Here is a 23,449-nt window from a genome sequence, read left to right on the forward strand (position 1 = left end):
GGGCTCGCTTTTGAGAGGCTGTTGAACATTGGCAAACGAATGCAGAAAATGCCTGCAGTGAAGTCAGCAGAGGGCGCTACAACATGACAAAAACAGTGAGCAGCGAGCAGACAAAAGATCTGATGGCAGCAGAGAAAGGTTATGTAAGGAAATGACAGATCAGATAAGAACAGCAAAGTCATCTAGCCCACTTGTTTACCAACAATACCCATTAATCCAACCAACCATTCCTCTGATACTACAGTACATCCCGCCTACCTGCTCTCTCACTGGCTTCAGGGCTGAGCTGGTCCACTGCCTCATTGGACGACGACTTGTCAGATATATAACCCTCGCTCGAGTCTCTCTTGATTGTACGAGTCTGTTGAAATGACACAAACTCTGAGTTTTGGAGAATAGATACCAGATTTTTGGGGTAGGAAGTGTTGGGAATGGAACGCTGTAGCGAGATAAATACTATATTTCTAGGTCTAGAAAGTGAACCCCAGTGGGTTACAGAGAGATTGACAGGTAAATTGTGGATGTTGAGTATCCTATACATATAACAGGGATTTTTTTTTTTTTTTACTTATTGGAGAAAATCAAGTTGCCTGGTCACTTGTTCTCCCAGTTCTGTTTTCAGGCAAAGAAATCAGTAAAGGGCAGGGCCCTAACCTTCTCTTCCACCCCCCCACGCCCTCCCAGTATTTCCCAGTGGTCAGTGTTGTGTATTTAGTGGCCAAGAACGCCCACGCTAGGGCTGTGTCTCAATAGCTTTAACTTGCTTCCTCTCCTCATGTCCTTTCCTACCCATGAATCCTGCCGTTTACACATTATCCAGTCCTTTGGCCTATCAGTGGTAACGGAGGAGAGGAGAAAGGAAAGGAAGTCATTTTACAATAGAGGAAGAAGAAGAACAGGAATAATTTGACACTCATTTACTATATTTCACAGAAGAAGCCATTGGACAGTATTGAGATCCAGCCGGGGTAGATCTGGTCAGGAAAGGAAGGGTCAGATCAGAGACCAGTCAGAGGTAGCATAGACACACAGACACACACAGACACACACACACACCCCAATGTTGCATTGTGTTAAGCCTCACAAAAAAAGCACATAATCCCTTCCGGGTTGGCCACAGCAGAGTCACAGCATGGCGAGCCAGGAGCATTAAAAGGGGCAATCTGGGATTGGTACATCTGTTTTGGGACTTTTAATTTTAATACATGATATAGCCATTGACTCTTGAATAATATTCCTTATAAGTGCCTCATTAGTTATATTTGTTCAACCCCAATCCCTCAGCTGTTTACCAAAAAAAGTGACTGGAGTGACCTCTTGTTGTTTGAATCCCAGATTACCCCTTTGAGACAACAACAGGTAACAGAAGCAACAGGAAAGAAAGCAGCTCAAGGCATCAGGCTGAACTCCGTGAACCCTGGCTGTGAGGCAGACTTGGGTTCAAATACTATTTGAAATCTGTCAAATACTTTGAGTAGTTGCTCTAGCCTTCCTGGAGTGCCATATGGGCTGGGTTGACAGTTTTGTGACTATTCTATTGGAACTATTGCGCCGTGTAGTAGCCTGGCGAAGGTATTTGAAATCATTTCTAATAGTATTTTAACCCAGGTCTGACTGTAGGGCATCGTGAGCCGTCTCAATGTTACTTCGACTTAGAAGACCAATCACTGGCTGACAAATCTACAGCTGCCAGACGTGTGATCAAGAGGCCTCAGATTCAAAATGAAGCGTTTGATTGAGGTTAACATTGCCCTCCTATTCAAACCATTGAAAAACATTGGAGAAAATCTGTATTTAAATGTACTTCAGTATAGTGGGTCTATGAAAAGTATTTGAAAAGTATGTATTTGTCTATCAGCTGAGGGTAGCCCATCTGTTAACCAGACCTGGGTTCAAATGGTATGTTTGGATTCAAATACTTAAGCTGCACTTGATTGAGCTTGTCTGACACGATGGAATCCCCCCTCAGTGTGTCCCTTACCTCTAGGGAACGGGGCCGTTCTTTGGACGAGGCTCCTCCAGCGGGGGGGTCCTGAGAGCCAGGGTCAGCCCCAGCAACGGTCTTCTGGGCCCCCCCTGAACACGTCGCCCGGGGAGGGGTGTCGGGGAGGGGGGTGGTGGGGGCGGGAGGTGGAGCGTCAAAGATGTGTTGGTGGTGGGTGATGAGGAACTCCACCAGTAGGGCTTGGTAGGTGGTCTCCAGTAGGGCCACCATGGACACGTCTACAGACACCAGCGGGCGCAGCAGGGTCGGACCAAACACGATGCCCAGGTTACTGGGAGACATCTTGTTCTCCTCGTAGTTCTCTGATACTCTGTGGAGAGAGAGAGAGAGTGAGAGAGAGAGAGAGAGAGAGAGAGAGAGAGAGGAGAGAGAGAGAGAATGTGAAATCAGTGAAGAAAAGAGAGGATAGAGTATGGTAGAAAAAATGACAATCTGGAGGAGGGCCCAGCACCCCTCATATGACCAGGTGACTGAGCGTTCTGCTGCACGCCACAATAATCTGTTTACCCAGTGAGCTGAAGCATAACTTTGAGGAGCTAACACAAGTCTATGAGCATGGTTCACTGAGACATCTCCACAACAACCAGGTTTGCTAATTGTGTAGGTGACGCATCATGTGCCACAGTGTGCAGTAGTATCTGTGTAGGTGACGCATCATGTGCCACAGTGTGCAGTAGTATCTGTGTAGGTGACGCATCATGTGCCACAGTGTGCAGTAGTATCTGTGTAGGTGACGCATCATGTGCCACAGTGTGCAGTAGTATCTGTGTAGGTGACGCATCATGTGCCACAGTGTGCAGTAGTATCTGTGTAGGTGACGCATCATGTGCCGCAGTGTGCAGTAGTATCTGTGTAGGTGACGCATCATGTGCCTCAGTGTGCAGTAGTATCTGTGTAGGTGACGCATCATGTGCCACAGTGTGCAGTAGTATCTGTGTAGGTGACACATCATGTACTGCAGTGTGCTGTAGTATCTGTGTAGGTGACACATCGTTTACTGCAGTGTGCAGTAGTATCTGTGTAGGTGACGCATCATGTACTGCAGTGTGCTGTAGTATCTGTGTAGGTGACACATCATGTACTGCAGTGTGCAGTAGTATCTGTGTAGGTGACGCATCATGTACTGCAGTGTGCTGTAGTATCTGTGTAGGTGACACATCATGTACTGCAGTGTGCTGTAGTATCTGTGTAGGTGACACATCGTGTACTGCAGTGTGCTGTAGTATCTGTGTAGGTGACGCATCATGTACTGCAGTGTGCTGTAGTATCTGTGTAGGTGACGCATCGTGTACTGCAGTGTGCTGTAGTATCTGTGTAGGTGACGCATCGTGTACTGCAGTGTGCTGTAGTATCTGTGTAGGTGACGCATCATGTACTGCAGTGTGCTGTAGTATCTGTGTAGGTGACGCATCGTGTACTGCAGTGTGCTGTAGTATCTGTGTAGGTGACGCATCATGTACTGCAGTGTGCTGTAGTATCTGTGTAGGTGACACATCGTGTACTGCAGTGTGCTGTAGTATCTGTGTAGGTGACGCATCATGTACTGCAGTGTGCTGTAGTATCTGTGTAGGTGACGCATCGTGTACTGCAGTGTGCTGTAGTATCTGTGTAGGTGACGCATCATGTACTGCAGTGTGCTGTAGTATCTGTGTAGGTGACGCATCATGTACTGCAGTGTGCTGTAGTATCTGTGTAGGTGACACATCGTGTACTGCAGTGTGCTGTAGTATCTGTGTAGGTGACGCATCATGTACTGCAGTGTGCTGTAGTATCTGTGTAGGTGACGCATCGTGTACTGCAGTGTGCTGTAGTATCTGTGTAGGTGACACATCATGTACTGCAGTGTGCTGTAGTATCTGTGTAGGTGACGCATCATGTACTGCAGTGTGCTGTAGTATCTGTGTAGGTGACACATCATGTACTGCAGTGTGCTGTAGTATCTGTGTAGGTGACACATCATGTACTGCAGTGTGCTGTAGTATCTGTGTAGGTGACGCATCATGTTGCACGTTCCAGTACGGGATACACATGGTATACACCATCCAACGAAATGCTTACTTCAGGTTCCTTCTCGACAATGCAACAACAATAAGAAATAAGAAAAATCCGAACATTAAGTAAATGGCTCAGTAGAATAAAATAAAACAGGGCCTCTCGAGTGGCGCAGCGGTCCAAGGCACTGCATCGCAGTGCTAGTGGTGTCACTACAGACCCGGATTCGATCCCGGGTTGTATCACAACCAGGCATGATCGGGAGTCCCATAGGGCAGCGCACAATTGGCCCAGCGTTGTCCGGGTTAGGGGAGGGTTTGGCCGAGGGGGCTTTACTTGGCTCATCGCGCTCTAGCGACTCCTTGTGGGGGGCCGGGCGCCTGCAGGCTGACCTCGGTCGTCAGTTGAACAGTGTTTCCTACGACACATTGGTGCAGATGGCTTCCGGGTTCAGCGGTCAGGTGTTAAGAAGCAAGGTTTGGCAGGTCATGTTTTGGAGGACGCAAGACTCGACCTTCGCCTCCCGAGCCCGTTGGGGAGTTGCAGCGATGAGACAAGATGGAAGTGGGGGAGAAAAAGGGGGGTAATTCAAAAAAATAAAATATATATATATGTAAATAATACAGGAAGGCACAATTTACAGTCAATATTTACATGTGTTTTGGGGAAGGGGGGATTGTGCAGTATTGAGCAATCATAATAAGAGTCTGGTAGCAGCAGTTGTGATGCGTGTGTAGCATGAATGTACTGTGTGTGTGTGTGTGTGTGTGTGTGTGTGTGTGTGTGTGTGTGTGTGTGTGTGTGTGTGTGTGTGTGTGTGTGTGTGTGTGTGTGTGTGTGTGTGGATGTTTGTATGTCTGTGTGGGCGTGCATGTGTGGGTGAGTGCATGTGTTCTAAGGTGTGGAGAATCAGATCAGGTGGTCAGTCCAGTTCAAGTGTTCAGCAGTCTGATGGCTTGTGGACAGAAACTGTCTCTGAGCCTGTTTGTATCAGACCTCATGCACCGATACTGTCTGCCCGACGGTAAGGGAGGGAACACCTCATGGCTGGGGTGTGTGGGGTCCTTGATGATGCTGCAGGCCTTCCTCGGGCACTGTTTCCAAATAGATGTCCCGAATAGGTGGGAGCATGGTGCTGCACTGTATAATAGAGTAGTACCTGTGAAGGTGCCGCATCATATGCTGCACTGTGTAGTAGAGTAGTACCTGTGAAGGTGCCGCATCATATGCTGCACTGTGTAGTAGAGTAGTACCTGTGAAGGTGCCGCATCATATGCTGCACTGTGTAGTAGAGTAGTACCTGTGAAGGTGCCGCATCATATGCTGCAGTGTGTAGTAGCGGTATGGGGGCAGTCTCTCCAGCAGGTCTCTCAGGTTATATGTGAGGTCATTCACTATCCCAGGAGTCTCTGCTGCCGCCTCTCTCTCACTGAGACGCTGGATCTCCTTGCCCACCCCGATGAAGTCATTGTATAGGTCAAAGGTCAACAGCGGCTCTGGAAGCTGTGTGAGGAGGAAGATTGTTATTATTAACAATGAATTAACACATAATAATAATAATAATAAATACTTATTAGCTTCGATGCATTGACTGACAACTGTACCACATGATGTTCACTAAAAGGGGAATCCTGAATTAAGATATGTCCATATTAGTCATAGTTTGGCATAATCATGAAAGGGAGCTTTGTGTGAGAGCTTAAATAACAGTGTATGACTGTATCTCAAGTCAGAATCCATTCGACTCGATATTGTCTCTATTAACTGTCGTTGGCTCTACAGTATATTGTCTGTATTAACTGTGTCGTTGTCTCTACATTATATTGTCTGTATTAACTGTATCGTTGGCTCTACAGCATATTGTCTGTAATATCCATTTTCTTTGTTGTCTGGGAAACAGTGGAGTTGTACCTCCTTGAAGAAGTGTTTGAGGACCGAGGTGACATCATGAGGTGAAAGGTCAGAGAGGTCGACTTGGTCCCCCTGGGTCTCGAAGACCTGACACAGCTTCTGGATACGAGGCTTCGACCCACTGATACGATACACCCCCTGGGTGGGATGGATGGATGGATGTAGGGGGAAAGGGGGGAAGGAGGGCAAGAGAAAGCAAGAGGGATTGAGAGAAGGGCACTGCACTGTCGCTTCTGCAAAACAGTTTTCCTGTTTGCTTCAGTACTTATTCTAAGGCATATGACATCCAGGTTAATACTGTACCTGCAGAGTGAGGGCCCTGCTCTCTATCTCGGCCGTGCAGCGCTGGACCACATAGGGCACCTCGTCAGGCCGGTCCCGGGGCAACAGGGAGAAACCCACCCCAAACAGAACGCCCTTCCTGTTCTCACACTCATGCTGTAACACCTCCAGACACTTCCTATGAACCGCCACGCCACACTACAGACGGGTGGCGGGCGGGACAAGAGGACACGGATTAGCAAACCACAGGGTGACCTCAAATCACACCCTATAAACCTGGCTCACACTATAGAGTCAACCTGAACCATACCGTGCTGGCGCCACTGTGGAGGATAGAGAACCAAACCAGCCCAGTACAGCTCGGTTCAACCCTTTAGTGTGACTGTGAATCCGGCAATAGCGTTCTACTTTTGTCATTTAACAGGCTCCTTCGCTTCCTCCCCTTTCTCACCTCCTCACACTCGATGCCGTTGACCACGATGTAGTTGTCACACTGTTTGCACTTCACCATCTTGCTCTTCATCTTCCGGAGTCGGTGCGTCAGCGCGGCCCGGGACGTAGTCCGTACCTTCCCCACCGTACCGTTCCCCTCTGGGGTGGAGTCCACACAGTCTAGGGGAAACCACAGGACAGGACTCAGTCATACTCGGCAGTGTACATGTCATGGTGGGAAACACAACCCCCCCCCCCTAGTTCCAAACAGAACCCTACTCCCGAGCAACTCACCTAGACCTGAGAGGATTGGGCAAGTGGAAGAATACGGCGACATTTCCACGTAGCCAATCAGTAGACAAGAAACAATTGCCACATTGATTATATCGATCTAATCCTCTCAGATCTACCGGAGTGGCTAGGGTGTAGGGGTTAGGGCAGCGTTTCCCAAACATGGTCCTGGGGACCTCAAGGGCTGCACGTTTCTGTTGTTGTTTGTCCTAACACTACACAGATGATTCAAATAATATAGAGAGCAATGAGTTGGTGTCTGAGTTGAGTTGGTGTCTGTTGTGTGAGTTAGGTGATGACGGTGACAATCACCTCCTTCCAGGACGGTGCCCATGTCCCTCTCATCCAGGTCGTCTGATGACATGGTCCCTGTGGAGGGGGCTTTAAGAAGCCTCCTGTTGCCATGGGCTACAGGGTTCAGGGTTCAATGTGGGTAAGACACACAGAGAAGGAGAGAAGACCGGACAAACAGGACGAGCTGAGTAAAGCTTCGTAGCGAACGCGTGATTTCTCTAGCAATTATGACATTGACGTTTGGTCAATCTTCTGAGCAGGATTCAATGAAATCTGTGGAGTGAAGCACACAGGCTTACCTGGGCTGGACAGAGACTCCAGACTGCCTCCTATGCTCTCGCTGTCACTGTAGCCCTTTCGTTTAACCAGACTTTCTTCAGGCAGGGAGAAGGAGTCCTGCAGAGAGCTGGGGTTGCTGGTCTTACGACGGCCACTTGGAGGTGCCCACACACACACACACACACACACACACACACACACACACACACACACACACACACACACACACACACACACACACAATTACCATTGACAACAACTCTAAACATAAGACAACAGGCACTAATGGGACAAACAGTAGCATCCATTAGAGCCGTAGCCTATCTCGAACAGCACAAATCATCCATCCGTCCATACCTCTTGTTCTGAGGGACAAACTCCTGGAAGGTGAAGGTTTGTAGGGGCTGTTCTTGGCTTCTCTTCCTGAAGACGTAGAGCAGGTAGGGCTCCCCGGGTTCACACGGCCTGCAGGTCAACTCCAGGTTGTGGTATCCCAGGGGAACCGGCTCCGTCTGCTGACGCTGGAAGTAGAACATGTTCACTGTGGCCTAGGGGGTGGTAGAGGTACATGATTAAGAGGGATTATTTCAAAATGATTCATCCCATTGAGCTCAAGATACCTCTGTAGCTCAGTTGGCAGAGCATGGCAACGCCAGCATATTCGGTTCAATCCCTGGACTTCCTGTATGTATAATGTATGCACGCGTGACTAAGTTGCTTTGGATAAAAGGGTCTGCTATCTGGCATGTGTTATATTAATATATTATTTAGAAATGGAGAACTGGACCATATTTGAATGTTTTTTGTTTGTTTGTTTGATTGTTTAAATCAAAAGCATTGACAGTCTTAACCTCTAGGGGCTAGGGGGCAGTATTTTCACGGCCGGATGAAAAACGTACCCAATTTAAACAGGTTACTACTCTGGCCCAGAAAATAGAATGTGCATATCATTAGTAGATTTGAATAGAAAACACTGAAGTTTCTAAAACTGTTTGAATGGTGTCTGTGAGTATAACAGAACTCATATGGCAGGCAAAAAACCTGAGAAAAATTGAAGCAGGAAGTGGGAGAAATTAGAAATGTAGTTTTTGTTTTGAATCCCTTGAAAAACTACAGTGACATAGAATTTACGTTACACCTCCTAACTCTTCCATTGGCTGTCAACAATCTTTAGGAACTGGTTTCAACCGTCAGCTGTTACCGGGCAGATCATTTTGGCTCAGTCAATCATTGGCCAGTCTGAGGAGAGGTGTCTTATGATGCACGTGACGTCATCGTTTTTATATTTTTATTCTGGGATGAATAGCTATTGCCCGGTTGTAAAATTATCGCAATTTTATGTTAAAAAATACCCTAAAGGATTGATTGTAAACATCGTTTGACGTGTTTCTACAAACGGTAATGGAACTTTGAACATTTTGTCTATGGATTTGCGTCTACGCCACATGGCATTGTAAAGTGTTCTGGATGGGTCAACAAAACGGACGTATTTGGACATTAATGATGGACTTTGCAGAACAAATGAACATTTCTTGTGGAAGTGGGTGCCCATCCGAGTGCATTCCGCCGAAGATCAGCAAAGGTAAGTAAATATATCGAACATATTGTTAGAGATTTGTCGACGCCGTGGTTGTAGGCTAACTATATAGCTTAGCATTGAAGGCTAAGTTCTGTACTCAGAATATTGAACAATGTGCTTTTTCCGTAACGTTATTTTGAAATCTGACAAAGTGGTTGCATAAAGGAGTAGATTATCTCTAATTCTTTAAATAATTGTTATACATTTTTTCAACGTTTATGAGTTTTTCTGTAAATTAAATGTGCCTATTCACCGTAAGTTATGGGGAGAAAACATTTTCTGAATGTCACGCGCCAATGTAAAAATTGGGTTTTTGGATATAAATATAAACTTGATCGAACAAAAAATGCATGTATTGTCTAACATGATGTCCTAGGAGTGTCATCTGATGAAGATTGTCAAAGGTTAGTGCTTAATTTTAGCTGTATATCTGGTTTTGTGATGGCTATCGTGCTTGGAAAATGGCATTTAAAAAAAAAAATTGCCGAGGTGCTATGCTAAAATAATCTAATGTTTTTCTTTCACCGTAAAGCCTTTTTGAAATCGGACAATGTGATTGGATTAACGAGTAGAGTATCTTTAAAATGCCGTATAATACTTTAATTTTAATTTTGAGATTATTTTGTTTTGAATATCGCGCCGTGCTATCTCACTGGTTGTTGTCCAACCAATCCCGTTATCGGGATTGTATCCTCATTAAAAGACTAACTGAAACGGCTGCTGACTGCCTGCCTTGAGTCTGTTTACTCTTATGCCCACCCTTATGCTATCACTATCCCTATTACGCACTCCACTTGTTCCATCCAGCACAGGGAACGTCTCTCTCTCTCCAATAGGCTTGGACACCCACCTCCTTGAGTACAGTGTCCCCCTGGCAGATGAGTTTGCGGGTGTGAACTATGATCTTCTCCTTCAAGCTCTCCAGCTTGTCCTGGTGGTCATGGGCCTCACACACACACTGTCTGTACTGCATCTCTGCCTCCATCACCTGGATGAGAGGGAGAGAGAGAGAGCGAGAGAGAGAGAGAGAGAGAGAGAGAGAGAGAGAGAGAGAGAGAGAGAGAGAGAGAGAGAGAGAGAGAGAGAGAGAGAGAGAGAGAGAGAGAGAGAGATAGGCACAGTGAGTCACATGATGACCGAAAAATATAACTATAATTTTCCTATAAAAAACAAAAAAATGAAAACCTTAAAAGTGGAACCAAAATAAGAGAGGGATATGTTTCAGTGAACCCCATATGACACCTTTGACTGTGCGTCGTCACGTGACTTCCTCCTCTTGTCCAGGGTCTTGTTTCCCGCTGTGAGCTCGTCCCCGGCCTTGGCCGTCAAAGCCTTGGTCTTCTCCAGGTCCTCGCTGCGCTGCAGGTACTGCTGACGAGCCTTCTTCAGAGCCGCCACCACCTCATTCTGACCAATGAGAGAAGCTGTTACCGCATTGTTCTGACCAACGGGAGAAGCCGTTACCCGCATTGTTCTGACCAATGGGAGAAGCCGTTAGTTAACGCAATGTTCCGACCAATGGGAGAAGCTGTTAAACACGCACATTAGCGTCTAAAAGAAAAAACGGCGTTTACCATCCTCCTCTGTTCTCTGGACCACTGATCCTTGAACTCCCTGCGCCACTTGTCAATCTCATTCTTCTTGGATGCCAGGGCCTTCAGGATAAAGACGTCAGATTAAACACATCATACTCAATCAGTTTACACATTATTCCACATTTTCTTGCATACAGGAAGGTTTGTTTTTTTTGGACACATTGAGTAGGCTTGCTAATTGTTTCTGTCTGTGGCGGTTCTCCTGCCTGCCTGCCTGCCTGCCTGCCTGCCTGTCTGTCTGCCTGTCTGCCTGCCTGCCTGCCTGCCTGTCTGTCTGTAGTACCTGGTAGCAGCGTTGGTGCAGCAGTTCTGAAGTCTGTTTAGTCGACTGGCTGGTCTTCACATCGTGCTCCAGGGCCATGGTGTAGATGTACTGCAGAGGCATCATGTCCTGTAACAACAGCACAGTAAGAAACAGGTCACAGTGTCACGTCCTGACCAGTATAAGGGTTATTTGTTATTGTAGTTTGGTCAGGACGTGGCAGAGGGTATTTGTTTTATGTGGTTCGGGGTGGTGGTTTTGTAGAAGGGTATTTGATTTATGTATTCCGGGGTTTTTGGGCACTGTTCTATGTTAATGTATTTCTATGTTTAGTTTTGTTAGTTGTATTTCTATGTTTAGGTTAATGGGGGTTTGGACTCTCAATTGGAGGCAGGTGCTTTCTCGTTGCCTCTGATTGAGAGTCCTATATATGGGTATGTGTTTGGTTTAGTGTTTGTGGGAGATTGTGTCTTGTTTTGCCTGTGTGAGCCTTACAAGACTGTTTTGTTGTTCGTGCGTTCTTTGTTTTGTTGTTTTTGGTGTTCTCTTTATTTAAAATAAATGATAAGATGAGCATCCACATTCCTGCTGCGTTTTGGTCCTCCATTCCAGACGACAACCGTGACACACAGATATCGTTTCAATACGTTATTTAGATATATTTCAGAGAATATGTAGAGAGAGTGGTGAAATTAATGAAATAATATGTTTCTATGCAATACTGTACATGTGCCTTCAGAAAGTATTCATACCCCTTGACCTATTCCACATTTTGTTGTGTTGCCTGAAAACATGTTTGTAGAATTTTTTGCAAAATTATTGAAAATGAAATACAGAAATATATCATTTACATAAGTATTCACACCCCTGAGTCAATACTTTGTAGAAGCACTTTTGGCAGCAATTACAGCTGTGAGTATTTCTGGGATCTTTCCACACCTGGATTGTGCAACATTTGCCCATTATTATTTTCAACATTTTTCAAGCTCTGTCAGATTGGTTGTTGATGTCACGCCCTTATCTTAGAGTTACTTTTTATGTTTCCATTTTGGTTTGGTCAGGGCGTGAGTTGGGGTGGGCATTCTATGTTCCCTATCTATGTTTTGTATTTCTGTGTGTTGGCCTGGTATGGCTCTCAATCAGGGACAGCTGTACTTCGTTGTCGCTGATTGGGAGCCATACTTAGGTAGCCCTTTTTCCACCTGTCTGGTGTGGGAAGTTGTTTTTGCATTGCTGTGAGTAGCCTGCGAAACTGTTCATTCGTTGTGTTGTTTCTTGTTTTGGTTTTTGCTGGTTCACCGTTTTTATTAAAGTATGATGAACCCAACCCACGCTGCGCCTTGGTCTCATTCCAACAACGGACGTTAGAGTTGATCATTTCTAGACAACCATTTTCAGGTCTTGCCGTAGATTTTCAAGTAGATTTAAGTCAAAACTGTAACTTGGCCACTCAGGAACATTTACTGTCTTCTTGGTAAGCAACTCCAATGTAGATTTGGCCTTGTGTTTTAGATTATTGTACTGCTGAAAGGTATATTCATCTTCCAGTGTCTGGTGGAAAGCAGACTGAACCAGGATTTTGCCTGTGCTTAGCTCCATTTAGTAAATGGTTTTATCCTGAAAAACTCCCAAGTTCTTAACGATTATAAGCGTACACATACAGTAAAATGATGCAGCCACCACTATGCTTGAAAATATGGAGCGTGGTACTCAGTAATGTGTTGTATTGGATTTGCCCCAAACACAACACTGTGTATTCAGTACAAAAAGTGAATTGCTTTGCCACATTTGTTTGCAGTATTACTTTTGTACCTTGTTGCAAACAGGATGCATGTTTTTGAATATTTGTATTCTGTACAGGCTTCCTTCTTTTCACTCTGTCAATTAGGTTAGTATGGTGAAGTAATTACAATGTTGTTGATTCATCCTCAGTTTACTCCTATCACAGCCATTATACTCTGTAATGTTTTAAATTGGCCTCATGGTGAAATCCCTGAGCGGTTTCTTTCCTCTCCTGCAACTGAGTTAGGAAGGTCGCCTGTATCTTTGTAGTGACTGGGTGTATTGATACACCATCCAAAGTGTAATTAATGACTTCACCATGCTCAAAAGGATATTCAATGTCTGTTTTTTTTTTTACCCATCTACCAATAGTTGCCCTTCTTTGCGAGGCATTGGAAAAACCTCCCTGGTTTTTCTGGTTGAATCTGTGTTTGGAATTCACTGCTCGACTGAGGGACCTTATAGATAATTGTATGTGTGAGGTACAGAGATGAGGTAGTCATTCAAAAATCATGTTAAACATTATTAATGCACACAGAGTCCATGCAACTTATTATGTGACTTGTTAAGCACATTTTTACTCCTGAACATATTTAGTCTTGACTCTAAACATTTCAGCTTTTCATTGTTAATGAATTATTTCTAAAAACATAATTCCACTCTGTCATTATGGGATATTGTGTGTAGGCCAGAGACATTTAATCCATTTGAAATTCAGGCCGTAACACAACAAACGGTGCAAAAAGTCAAGGCGCTGTAAAACATTTTATTTTGCTAATTTAGCAGGCGCTTTTATGCACAGCGACTTTCAGTGCATTCCACTAAGGTAGCTAATAACAGGCCTGAAGAGTCATCTGATATGAATTGAATACTTTTCTATGCATTACTGTACACATCATCACATGTACAACCTGTACAGCCCCATGCACACGAGAGACAAGAAAAGCATCCATACCTGCTGAGCCACACAGGACTTAGCCGTCTCTGCTGCCTTTATGATGTTCTTGGCAAACTCTTGCTCTGCAAACAGACCAGAATAAGTCAGTAAGATGGGACGTGATTGATTTGAGTAAAAACAATTTATTAGCGTAACAATATTGTCAGACAGTCTCGTCAAAAGCTTTTATCAGGCCAAATATCCATATGACTTTTGGAGCTGTTGCGTGTTCCATTTATGCCTTTCAATGGTGATATAACAACCAATATGTAACATATCAGATCCCATATCAGGCCATCAGACCTCATAGAGAGGAGAGGTCAGATCAGCTTACATCACCAAATATCAAAATCAATGCTCTGCTTTGGCTGCCTAAGTGCTGCCCTACTTCAAGTAGACTAATCTGCTGATCCATATTGATGCGGTGGTGGCAGCGTTGCAACCATTCAACCAGTGGAGGCTGGTGGAAGGATCTATGGGAGGATGGGCTCGTTGTAATGCCTGGAATGGAATAAATGGAACGGGGTCAAACGTGTGCTTTCTATAGGTTTGGCGTGTGATACCGGTCCATTGATTCCGTTCCAGCCCAATGAGCCCTCCTATAGCTCCTTCCACCAGCCTCCACTGCATTCAACTGACCACTGTCCACAGTGGCTCAGACCTCTGACCACTGGCTCAGACCTTTCCCTCTACGCTGACCACTTCCCCTACAGTGTCACTCTGACCTCTCTCCATTTCCTATACACAGCTATCAAAACACAGGTCTGCTTGGCAGCACCTTGGTGAGCGGATCTCTTTGCCCTCCTACAGCACCGAACAGTGCAGTACACTACAGTGTGGTATAGCAGAGTACATTACAGTACAGAAAGCTACAGTACAGAGCAGAACCGTAGGCTGTCCATCCTGTCCATTCTCCTGCTGTGGCCTGGTTAATCTGCCCTGTAAGCCCTGTAGTCTCTGTGGGGTTCCCCTGGGGGGAGTGGCTGGCCCACTCCATGTTATCCTCATTGGCTACCAACCATACAGATCTACTATCCTAACAGTGTTCCTCAGGGTAGGTTATACCGCTCCGTAATACCCTAACAGGGTTCCTCAGGGTAGGTTTTATCATTCCGTAATACCCTAACAGTGTTCTCAGGGTAGGTTATATTGCTCAGTAATACCCTAACAGTGTTACTCAGGGTAGGTTTTATCATACCGTAATACCCTAACAGTGTTTATCAGGGTAGGTTTTATCATACTGTAATACCCTAACTGTGTTTTCTCAGGGTAGGTTATATCGCTACGTAATACCCTAACAGTGTTTCTCAACCTAAGGGGTCCGTGTTATCTTGCTGTCCCTGAAATTGTTAATTATTTTCTTTGATATCTTTTCAACCACTTTTGCTCACTAGGAATGTAAATGGTCCTTATAACAGTCCTTGTAATACTGAAGTTTTACCACCAGAGGGTACTGTGGAGAATACTGTTTATCCTTCCACACAGGGTTCAACCACAAGGTCTATTATCCTATTACAGTTGAGGAATAAACACACATTCTCTAATGGCAGTGTAGGCCTACTTTAGACTCTGTTGTCTTTTCCAGGAATAGAGTGACTAACTGCTTGTCTTTCCTAGGAGAAGAGCTTTGGTTGCTGTAGTTACTGCAGTTCCATACCCGTAAAATTACTTTTTTTACAGAGGGATAAGAGAGCCTTTCGTGTTGTCCTAAAATTATTGTCTTGAGAAGGTTTAACTGTCTATGAATGCCAGAAACATGGTATGTACTTCACATTTGGTGTGTGAACTATTTCATTTCTTTATATGCAAAGCACATTGTTCACATGCAAGCACATATTTACAAATATATGTTTGTGAATATGTTATACTTGGGTAGTTGTGTCCATTTGTTACTTTGAATGAGTCTGTACCACATTGCAGTGATGCACTATGGGCCATGCCCTAATTTGAGATAGGTGCACTTAACTTTAATTAAATCATGTGTTTATGTCAATGTGAGATATGCAAGTATGAATATGAGACAGACTGACAAGCAGGCAGACAGACACAGAAACAAACACACCCACAACCACGTACACACAGGCAGACAGACATAGAAATACCCACACCCACGTACACACCCACGTCTCCACTCACCCAGGCTGATTCTCTTTTCCATCCAGGCCAGCAGGTCCTTGGCGTAGCGACACCACATCTTGGCATACTGCAGGGCCAGCTCCACGCCTCCCTCACAGCGACACAGAGCCAGGTCTGCTTCCTGGACTGAGAGTGAGTACATCAGCATCACTGCATATCCTCTCTACCTCACCCTGATGGCACACAGTCAGGAGGGCTTTTTACCCCAGAACACACACAACGGGGCAGTCTGGACCCCCACGGGGCGTCCAAAACAGACCCCTCCCCCCCCCTGATTCCCAGGGGAAAAGCTGGGCTCACGGGTATGCTTTGTGTCCCATACTATCAATAATATGTAATCCGAATACTTTGTCATCCAAGAAACAACAACAAAGGACTAAAATGAATAAAAGAGAACAGACAGAAAAGGGTATTTCTCAGTTCATCAGAAACATAGCTCTGTTTCCACAACAGGTTTTGTGGTTTTAGCCAAACAAACTCTATGGAGAAGAGAGACTGAGAATGACTTGTCATAAGGGCTTGTCCCCAGAGTCCACAAGTTCCAGGTGCTGCAGTTGCCCAAGTGGTCACTACTACACCACCACGGGTGGAGGTGTGGTCATAGGTTGGTCATCTCAAAGCACGCATAGCAAGAGGTCATCATGTGGGAAAATCTAAACGTCCCAAGGAAATTCTCCAGTACCAGCATAGACCAGCTGCTTCCAGGGCTAAACAGACTGTGCTTTGACGGACAGAAGTGAAGAAAGGAAAAGAGAGAGAAAGGGATGTCATGAGGGTCCCAAACAGGCTTTTTAGGTACACCTCCTCTCCTCTTCCCTCTCTCTACCTCTCTCTGGCTCCTAACCCCTCCTCTCCTCCCTCCAGCACCTGTTCCACCACTCCCCTCCTCCGTCAGAGAGAGAGAGAGAGAGAGAGAAAATGTGACGTCTGAGAAGATCACCCTGGCAACTCCCCGGTGCCAGAGTGCTGTAATCGATGTGGCAACACCAGAGCGGGTGTTTTGTGTTGTGGTTGTTATGGAAGTCAGGGCGTTGGTGTGACTGACAGCAGTCTGAAGTCAGTCAACTGCTCTCTCTCTCTCTCTCTCTCGTCTTCCTCTCTGACTCAGTGACAGCAGATGGCGATGTGCAACAATCTTGCAACGCATGTCATCTGCTATCTTTCTTCCTTCCTCCCGCTCTCTCCTTTCTGCTCTCTCTTTCCCTGTCATGTGTTTTCTCAGTCCTCTTTTCCCCTGCTCACTCGTGATCTCGCAGCGTCACTCTCGGTACCACTGTCCTTCCACTTCTTTGACCCGTCCACGGCCGAGCTGCCAGCACAGAAATAGATTGTTGGATCTGTCAATACCGCAGTCTTCTGAGAAGTCTATTTCCTGTTTCACTTCTTCTTCTCCAACACAGAGATGCATTGTGTCCTACACTCTAATTCTGAGCTCGAGTCCTCTCTGTGTGTTGTCACAGACGCCGCTCTCAGTTCCAAGAGTGAGAGAAGAGCAGATAACAACGGGCTTCTCTCTTGAAACAAGTAGCTCCAAGTAACTCCATGTCGGAGAGCAAAATCCACCAAAAACGATGAAGACTTGCTGTGTTGTGCTGCGTTGTACTCTCTCTCTCTCTCTCTCGCTCTAGCTCCCTGTCTCCCTCTCTTGTGGGCACCCCTTCACACTTCGGCAACGAGTGTCCCTGTGCCACTTGTGTGTGTGTGTGTGTGTGTGTGTGTGTCCTCTCGCTCCGCTCTGCCTGTGCTGGCTTCTGGGACTATGGATTATCCAGAGAGGGCAGGTCCAGATTGTGGAGTGACAGGCTTTAGATCACAACCAGGTTTTACCTCCTGGTGTGTGTGTGTGTGTGTGTGTGTGTGTGTGTGCGACTTGCAGACCCTGTCAGGAGGACTATGAGGGTGGATGGGGTGAGGAACGGGTTAGAGCTCAGTACAAACTGATTATGGATGCTCCTCCTTACAGCATTTTTTCTGTACATGATCTCCCCCCCCATCTCTCTCTCTCTCGCCCTCTCCCAATCTCTCTTTCTCTCTCTCTCTCTCTCCCTTTCTGTCTCAGTAGAGAGAACTTCACAGCTGTAGGTTAGTGGAATTACAGTAAATCAGGAATATTGATATACGACTGTCAGAATGTCAACTTGTGTTACACAAGTGCCGACAGTAGTTAGTTACACAAGCTCCGAACTCGGTCCATACTGTTATTTACCCTTGACACCAACTAACACAGATAAACAACACAGTTGACACGCGCACATATACAGTGCAAGGATCAATGTCAACCCGACGGGGCAGACGACAGGCATTACAGAAAGCAGGCCACGGCACGGACCACTCAACTCATCAGCCCTACCACCCTACCCCCCCCACCGCTCGCTCCCTATCCGCAGCCCCACGCCTCGCCCCTCCATTTGACTTATTACAGATCAGCTCCAAACGGGTGAGGGGGTAGCTGGGAGAATATGGGATTGGGAAGAGTGGGTTGGGTGAGGGTGAGGGCAGGATTCTGTTTTCGATGTAACTGAATGAAGAGAGAGGAGGAGGGCACTTAGAGGGAAGGTATAGCTATATGCTTAGTAACACGGTAAAGAAGAGGTGCTCCGGGGTAAAGTTTCCCCTAGGTACAGATCTAGTATCAGCTTCCTCTCCCCAATCCTAACCTTAACCATTAGTGGGGAAAATGCCAAATTGACCAAAAGATCATATTTGATCGTTTCAAATACATGCAACTTAAAAGTGACCTATTACGACTCGATTTTTACATCTTTTGGGCACCAGAGCATCATTTAGGGAATCTTATTTGAGTCAGAAAAGGATGTTCATATGACAGGTAAGATATATAAAACCTTGCAGAGAGCCTAACCAACTGACAATCTCTTAGAAAAAAAAATATAAACTATTGGAACCAAGACTTAAAAAGAACGGATGTTGGCACAAGGTGGACGTAAAGTTGGAGCATAACTAACAGAATTACGCTAACACTTCACTTGATAGCCAGCGTCATAACACATAACCATGTCATAACATGTCGAAACAGCTGACGTACACTGCCATGACACATATATTTAGACCTGTTGTGACATATAAGACACCTACATAACTGTCCAAACCCACAAAACCTACCACACAAGGCAAAACGTTCCATTACACTATAGCCTACCTGTCAACAATATGTTTACGTTATATAACATTTTCTGAAATTGACCATATTAAACTATCATTGTAATTGCACACACATTAATGTCCGACGTGCACCTATCCCAAAGCTTTGTGGCTGATGACTGGGATGATATACCATGACCGTATACCATGACACCCGTGGTATACGGTCTGATATACCATAGCTGTCAGCTAATCAGCATTCAGGCCTCGAACAACCCAGTTTATAAGGGAATGTACGTGATTGGCTTATACGATTATGATGGTCATAATGCTTCTTGACAGTGTCATAGAGTGTATTTTGTTAGTCCAAGTAAAGTGACATAGGATGGTCATAATCCTTTATGACAGTGTCATAGTGTATTTTCTAGAAGTTACTTAAAAAATACTGTACGATGAAAAAAAACATGAAAGGACTTAAGAAATAAACTTTGAAACGAATGGAAACTTCTTGGCAGGTAAAAAAGACATTTGAATAAATGTGGGGTTTGACACTAGTATGTAGGTGTCATAACCATCCATAAAATAATGCAATATATGTCACAACAGGTGTAAATATATGGGTCATGACAGTGTTATGACCATATTATGACAGGTTATGACAAGTTCTGTCAGCTGTTTTGACATATTATAGCATGGTTATGACCACGTAGGCTGGGTGTTAAGTAAAGTGTTACCAAAATTACAGTTAACGAAAATGTATGCTTAACCCAGTATAAACTAATGTATAGAATGTATTATACAAGAGACAAAATTGACAAATTCTACAGCACAATGGCAGAGTCATGTCTGAAGTATAAAATGAATAATGACTCGACAATCCAAGCTTTCTGGGAACGCTATAAAGCCCGAAAGTTGTAGGCGGAGCTACATTTGACATTTTAGTCATTTAGCAGACGCTCTTATCCAGAGCGACTTACAGTAGTGAATGCATACATTTCCTACATTTTTTTTCTTCTTTCGTACGGGTCCCCCGTGGGAATCGAACCCACAACCCTGGCGTTGCAAACACCATGCTCTACCAACTGAGCCACACGGGACCTAGACAGTTGGCTGTCAGAAGTATTACAATGTAAACTTCCCTTTAATCTGTCGGTCTGCATATTTCAAGACATGGCATATGGGGGTGTCGTGAGATACCCGATGGGTTGAACGATTCTCTTTTCATCGCTCATCTTGAAAAAAAATTACGTATACTAAAAACTTGGAAATCAATCAATCCGCCATCATTAGCACAATGGAAAAATGTAATGATTTATTATTTAAATATTGAAAGTGGGTGGGCTACGGAGAGAAATAGTGCAGTTTTAGGCCATGTGACGGAAAGTGATGCAGGGGGGCTGGAGATTGGGGTCTGTGCTTACGGGTCTGGGCGGTTGTGATGTAGTTGATGTTTGTATGATGTTGCCGTTTGTATGTGTATATTTTGTACCGTTTCTAAAAGATCAAATAAAATCTTACAACACACAAAAAAAGATCAGCATCTAGGGGCAACCCGCACCAAGAAGAGGTGGCTGTCTGGTGCGCTGCAGTGGGTGACGTGAGGCCTTCCGTGGCGTGCAGCACAGCGACTAGGCACGGCTCCAGGATGTTTCCATTCTAATGTCTTATTTAAACACTGCTCTACGTGGTCCTGTAATCCTTAATCTCCATTACGGCAACCTGTGTCTGTGTCCATGGAATTGGGGTTTAATGGGGTCAAAGGACATCCCTACATACATACACACTTCCTAGAGAAACAAGTGGGCTGCGTTCAGTAGGGGGGAAAACATTTCAAAGCGTTGTGAATAAAATGAATGTCGCCGGAACGTCACGAAATAACCGCAGTGTTTCCAACCTACATATTTGACACACATGATTACATTGCGTATGTTTATTTATACAGTAATAATTATTCAACAGGTCCTCACCTGGGATTTGAACTCACAACCTCTTGGTTCACAGCATTCAGATCTTCCTGCTACGCCACCATGTCTGTGTCATTGACTAGTTTCACCTGTATTCTTATACTTTTGACTTAATAGTACAATCTCAGCTTTGTATAATACACTCAAGAAAACTATTATATTTATCCTAGTTATCCATTCAGGAGTAATATTAAAACAGAATTATATGCCTCACCAACATTAGACAACGATACAGAAAACCCTCAAATTACTGAAATAAGTCAATGGAATCAATGATGAGAGAATAGTCATATTAACTGATATAAAAAAAAAGCAGTGCAGAGAGGTATTATATGTAATGAACGTGCAGGGGACTTCTGAGAATGATACAGGCTTTGTGGCGCAGCAGAAAGATAAGCGCACTTCAAATCCCAGGGGGCGTCATATTGTCCTAATATTTATATTTCTTATGTCCATTCTTTGACTTTTAGATTTGTGTGCATTGTTGTGAAAACGTAGATACTACTGCACTGTTGGAGCTAGAAACACAAGCATTTCGCTACACCCACAATAACATCTGCTAAATATGTGTGTGTGACCAATAAAATTTGATTTGATGTCTAAGGTAATGATGTTGTCATAGATTATTTTTTTAAATGACACTCTTTTAGCTGATCAGCGCACCAGTTACCTTAAAACGCCTATATCATTTCATGACTTCCTATAACTTTTTTCACATGTTGAGCTGAAATTTTCACATGTGAAAACAAAAGAGACACAAATGAGGTCAGTTGTTCACATGTGCACACCATCTTTTCACATGTGGAATTTGCAGTTTCACATGTTATAACCTAACTCTCACATGTGGAATTGCATTTTCAAATGTGTGAAAATCTAATTTGCACTTTCACATGGAAAAACTTCAAAATGTTGTCACGTTTATTTTCATGGTATCACCTGTGGAAATGTTGCATTCCCATGTCGTCACATTTATTTCACATGAGATCATGTTTTCACATGTGCTTAAATGTTTTCACATGTGTAGTTTCATGCTATCACATGCTTCTTTAACATATCACATGTAATCATATTAACTTCACATGAGATCACATGTGAAATTGATGTAGTTTTTTCCCGTAAGGGATCTCCCCCTCTCTTTTCCCCCATCCCGCTCTACCTCCCCTATCCCTCCCTTTCTCCCTCACTCCCACATCCCTCCCTTCCTCTCGCATTCCCTCGACCTCTATCTCCTTCTCTCCCCCTCTCTCATCCCTTCCTTCCCCTCTCCCTCCCTCCCTCTCTCTCCTGTTTTGATGGATATGCCTGATTGGTAAACCAGAGAGCATCTGTCTGCAGCTCTAATCCTCTCTCTCCCCCCACCCTCTCCCGTCTTCTCCTAATCTCGTTAACACAGAAGCAATTAGTGCCACCGGCTAATTACACGTCAACAAGACAGGTTGAACAGGTGGAGATTAACCACCGTGACTGGCTATCACCCCACTAGTCCCACCCACATCACTCATCACCTCCCACCTGGATTGGCTGTCTATTAGTGTCAGTCACCAGTGTTTCCAGAAGAGAATGGCTTGGACTCTTGCGTTCCTTTCACATAAAGACCAAAACCACACAAATTTACCATGCCCGCATTTTTATGCCAGATTTTTTTGTATTTCTGAAAAGCATAGGGGGTAGAAAAACATGGCACAATAAAACCCACCTAGTCATGATTCCTGTATTTATACTGACCCTGTAACCAAAATACAGGTATTGGGTCTGTGTGAATGGTTCTCAGATTTCTTGCAGGTAAATTCATTAACACTTCCATTGTTTAACACCTCCCTCATTTGAAATGCAAACAGCCCCCATGGTTCAACAACAACCCCCAACCCTCCGAATTTGCCAATTACCCACTGATATGTATAAAAGGGGTATACCTGCAAACAACTGGTAATAAGGGGCTGTTTGAAATAAATATTGCCTTACAGAGCATTCAGAAAGTATTCAGACCCCTTGACTTTTTCCACATTTTCTTACGTTACAGCTTTATTCTAAAATGGATTAAAAAATAAATAAATCCACATCAATCTACACAGTATACCCTATAATGACAAAGCGAAAACAGGTTTTTCATTTTTTCTCTCTCAAATGTATTAAAAATAAAAAAACAGAAATACCCTATTAACATAAGTATATTGCTATGAGACTTGAAATTGAGCTCAGGTTCATCCTGTTTCTTTTGATCGTCCATAAGATGTTTCTACAACTTGATTGGAGTCCACCTGTGTTTTCTAGTGTCCAGGTGAGCCTGATTTGGGTTTATTGGGTTCACCTAGTGTATGACTATTAGGTCCTCTGTGGACTGGGCCGGTTGCTCAGGTCTCTTGTTTTGTTTAGTGATTCATGTGCCAGTGCTTTGTTGTTTTTGCTGTGTAAGCTTCAGTAAATGTTCTGGATTTATCCTCACCTCTGCCTGCTGTGTTTCTCTGCGCCTGGGTCCAAGTTTGTACAAGACTTATTGTCACACCCTCTGGAGAGGTGACCAAGAACCTGATGGTCATTCTGACAGAGCTCTAGAGTTCCTCTATGGAGATGGGAGAACCTTCTCTGCAGCACTCCATCAATCAGGCCTT

At 44.5% G+C, this 23,449-nt stretch overlaps 1 protein-coding gene across 3 annotated transcripts in view; it reads right to left on the minus strand.

Moving 5' to 3' along the window:
* LOC106600913 (GEM-interacting protein) overlaps nucleotides 1-23,449 on the minus strand; it is a 50,356-nt gene that overhangs the window by 4,415 nt on the left and 22,492 nt on the right. For 2 of the 3 annotated variants that reach the window (XM_014192687.3, XM_014192689.3), the window contains 15 exons: nucleotides 15,778-15,903; nucleotides 13,660-13,724; nucleotides 10,944-11,051; nucleotides 10,640-10,720; nucleotides 10,308-10,472; nucleotides 9,916-10,053; nucleotides 7,844-8,034; nucleotides 7,507-7,640; nucleotides 7,226-7,321; nucleotides 6,642-6,802; nucleotides 6,212-6,388; nucleotides 5,909-6,046; nucleotides 5,298-5,500; nucleotides 1,982-2,315; nucleotides 259-361 (listed from right to left, as the gene is read on the minus strand). In XM_014192687.3, coding sequence (XP_014048162.3) covers nucleotides 259-361; nucleotides 1,982-2,315; nucleotides 5,298-5,500; nucleotides 5,909-6,046; nucleotides 6,212-6,388; nucleotides 6,642-6,802; nucleotides 7,226-7,321; nucleotides 7,507-7,640; nucleotides 7,844-8,034; nucleotides 9,916-10,053; nucleotides 10,308-10,472; nucleotides 10,640-10,720; nucleotides 10,944-11,051; nucleotides 13,660-13,724; nucleotides 15,778-15,903 — 2,220 coding nt within the window. The remainder of the gene's footprint in view (nucleotides 1-258; nucleotides 362-1,981; nucleotides 2,316-5,297; nucleotides 5,501-5,908; nucleotides 6,047-6,211; nucleotides 6,389-6,641; nucleotides 6,803-7,225; nucleotides 7,322-7,506; nucleotides 7,641-7,843; nucleotides 8,035-9,915; nucleotides 10,054-10,307; nucleotides 10,473-10,639; nucleotides 10,721-10,943; nucleotides 11,052-13,659; nucleotides 13,725-15,777; nucleotides 15,904-23,449) is intronic. The other variant, XM_014192690.3, reaches the window with a different exon arrangement.

Source organism: Salmo salar, chromosome 03 (assembly GCF_965601325.2).
Source record: "Salmo salar chromosome 03, fSalSal1, whole genome shotgun sequence".
Lineage (NCBI taxonomy): Eukaryota > Metazoa > Chordata > Actinopteri > Salmoniformes > Salmonidae > Salmo > Salmo salar.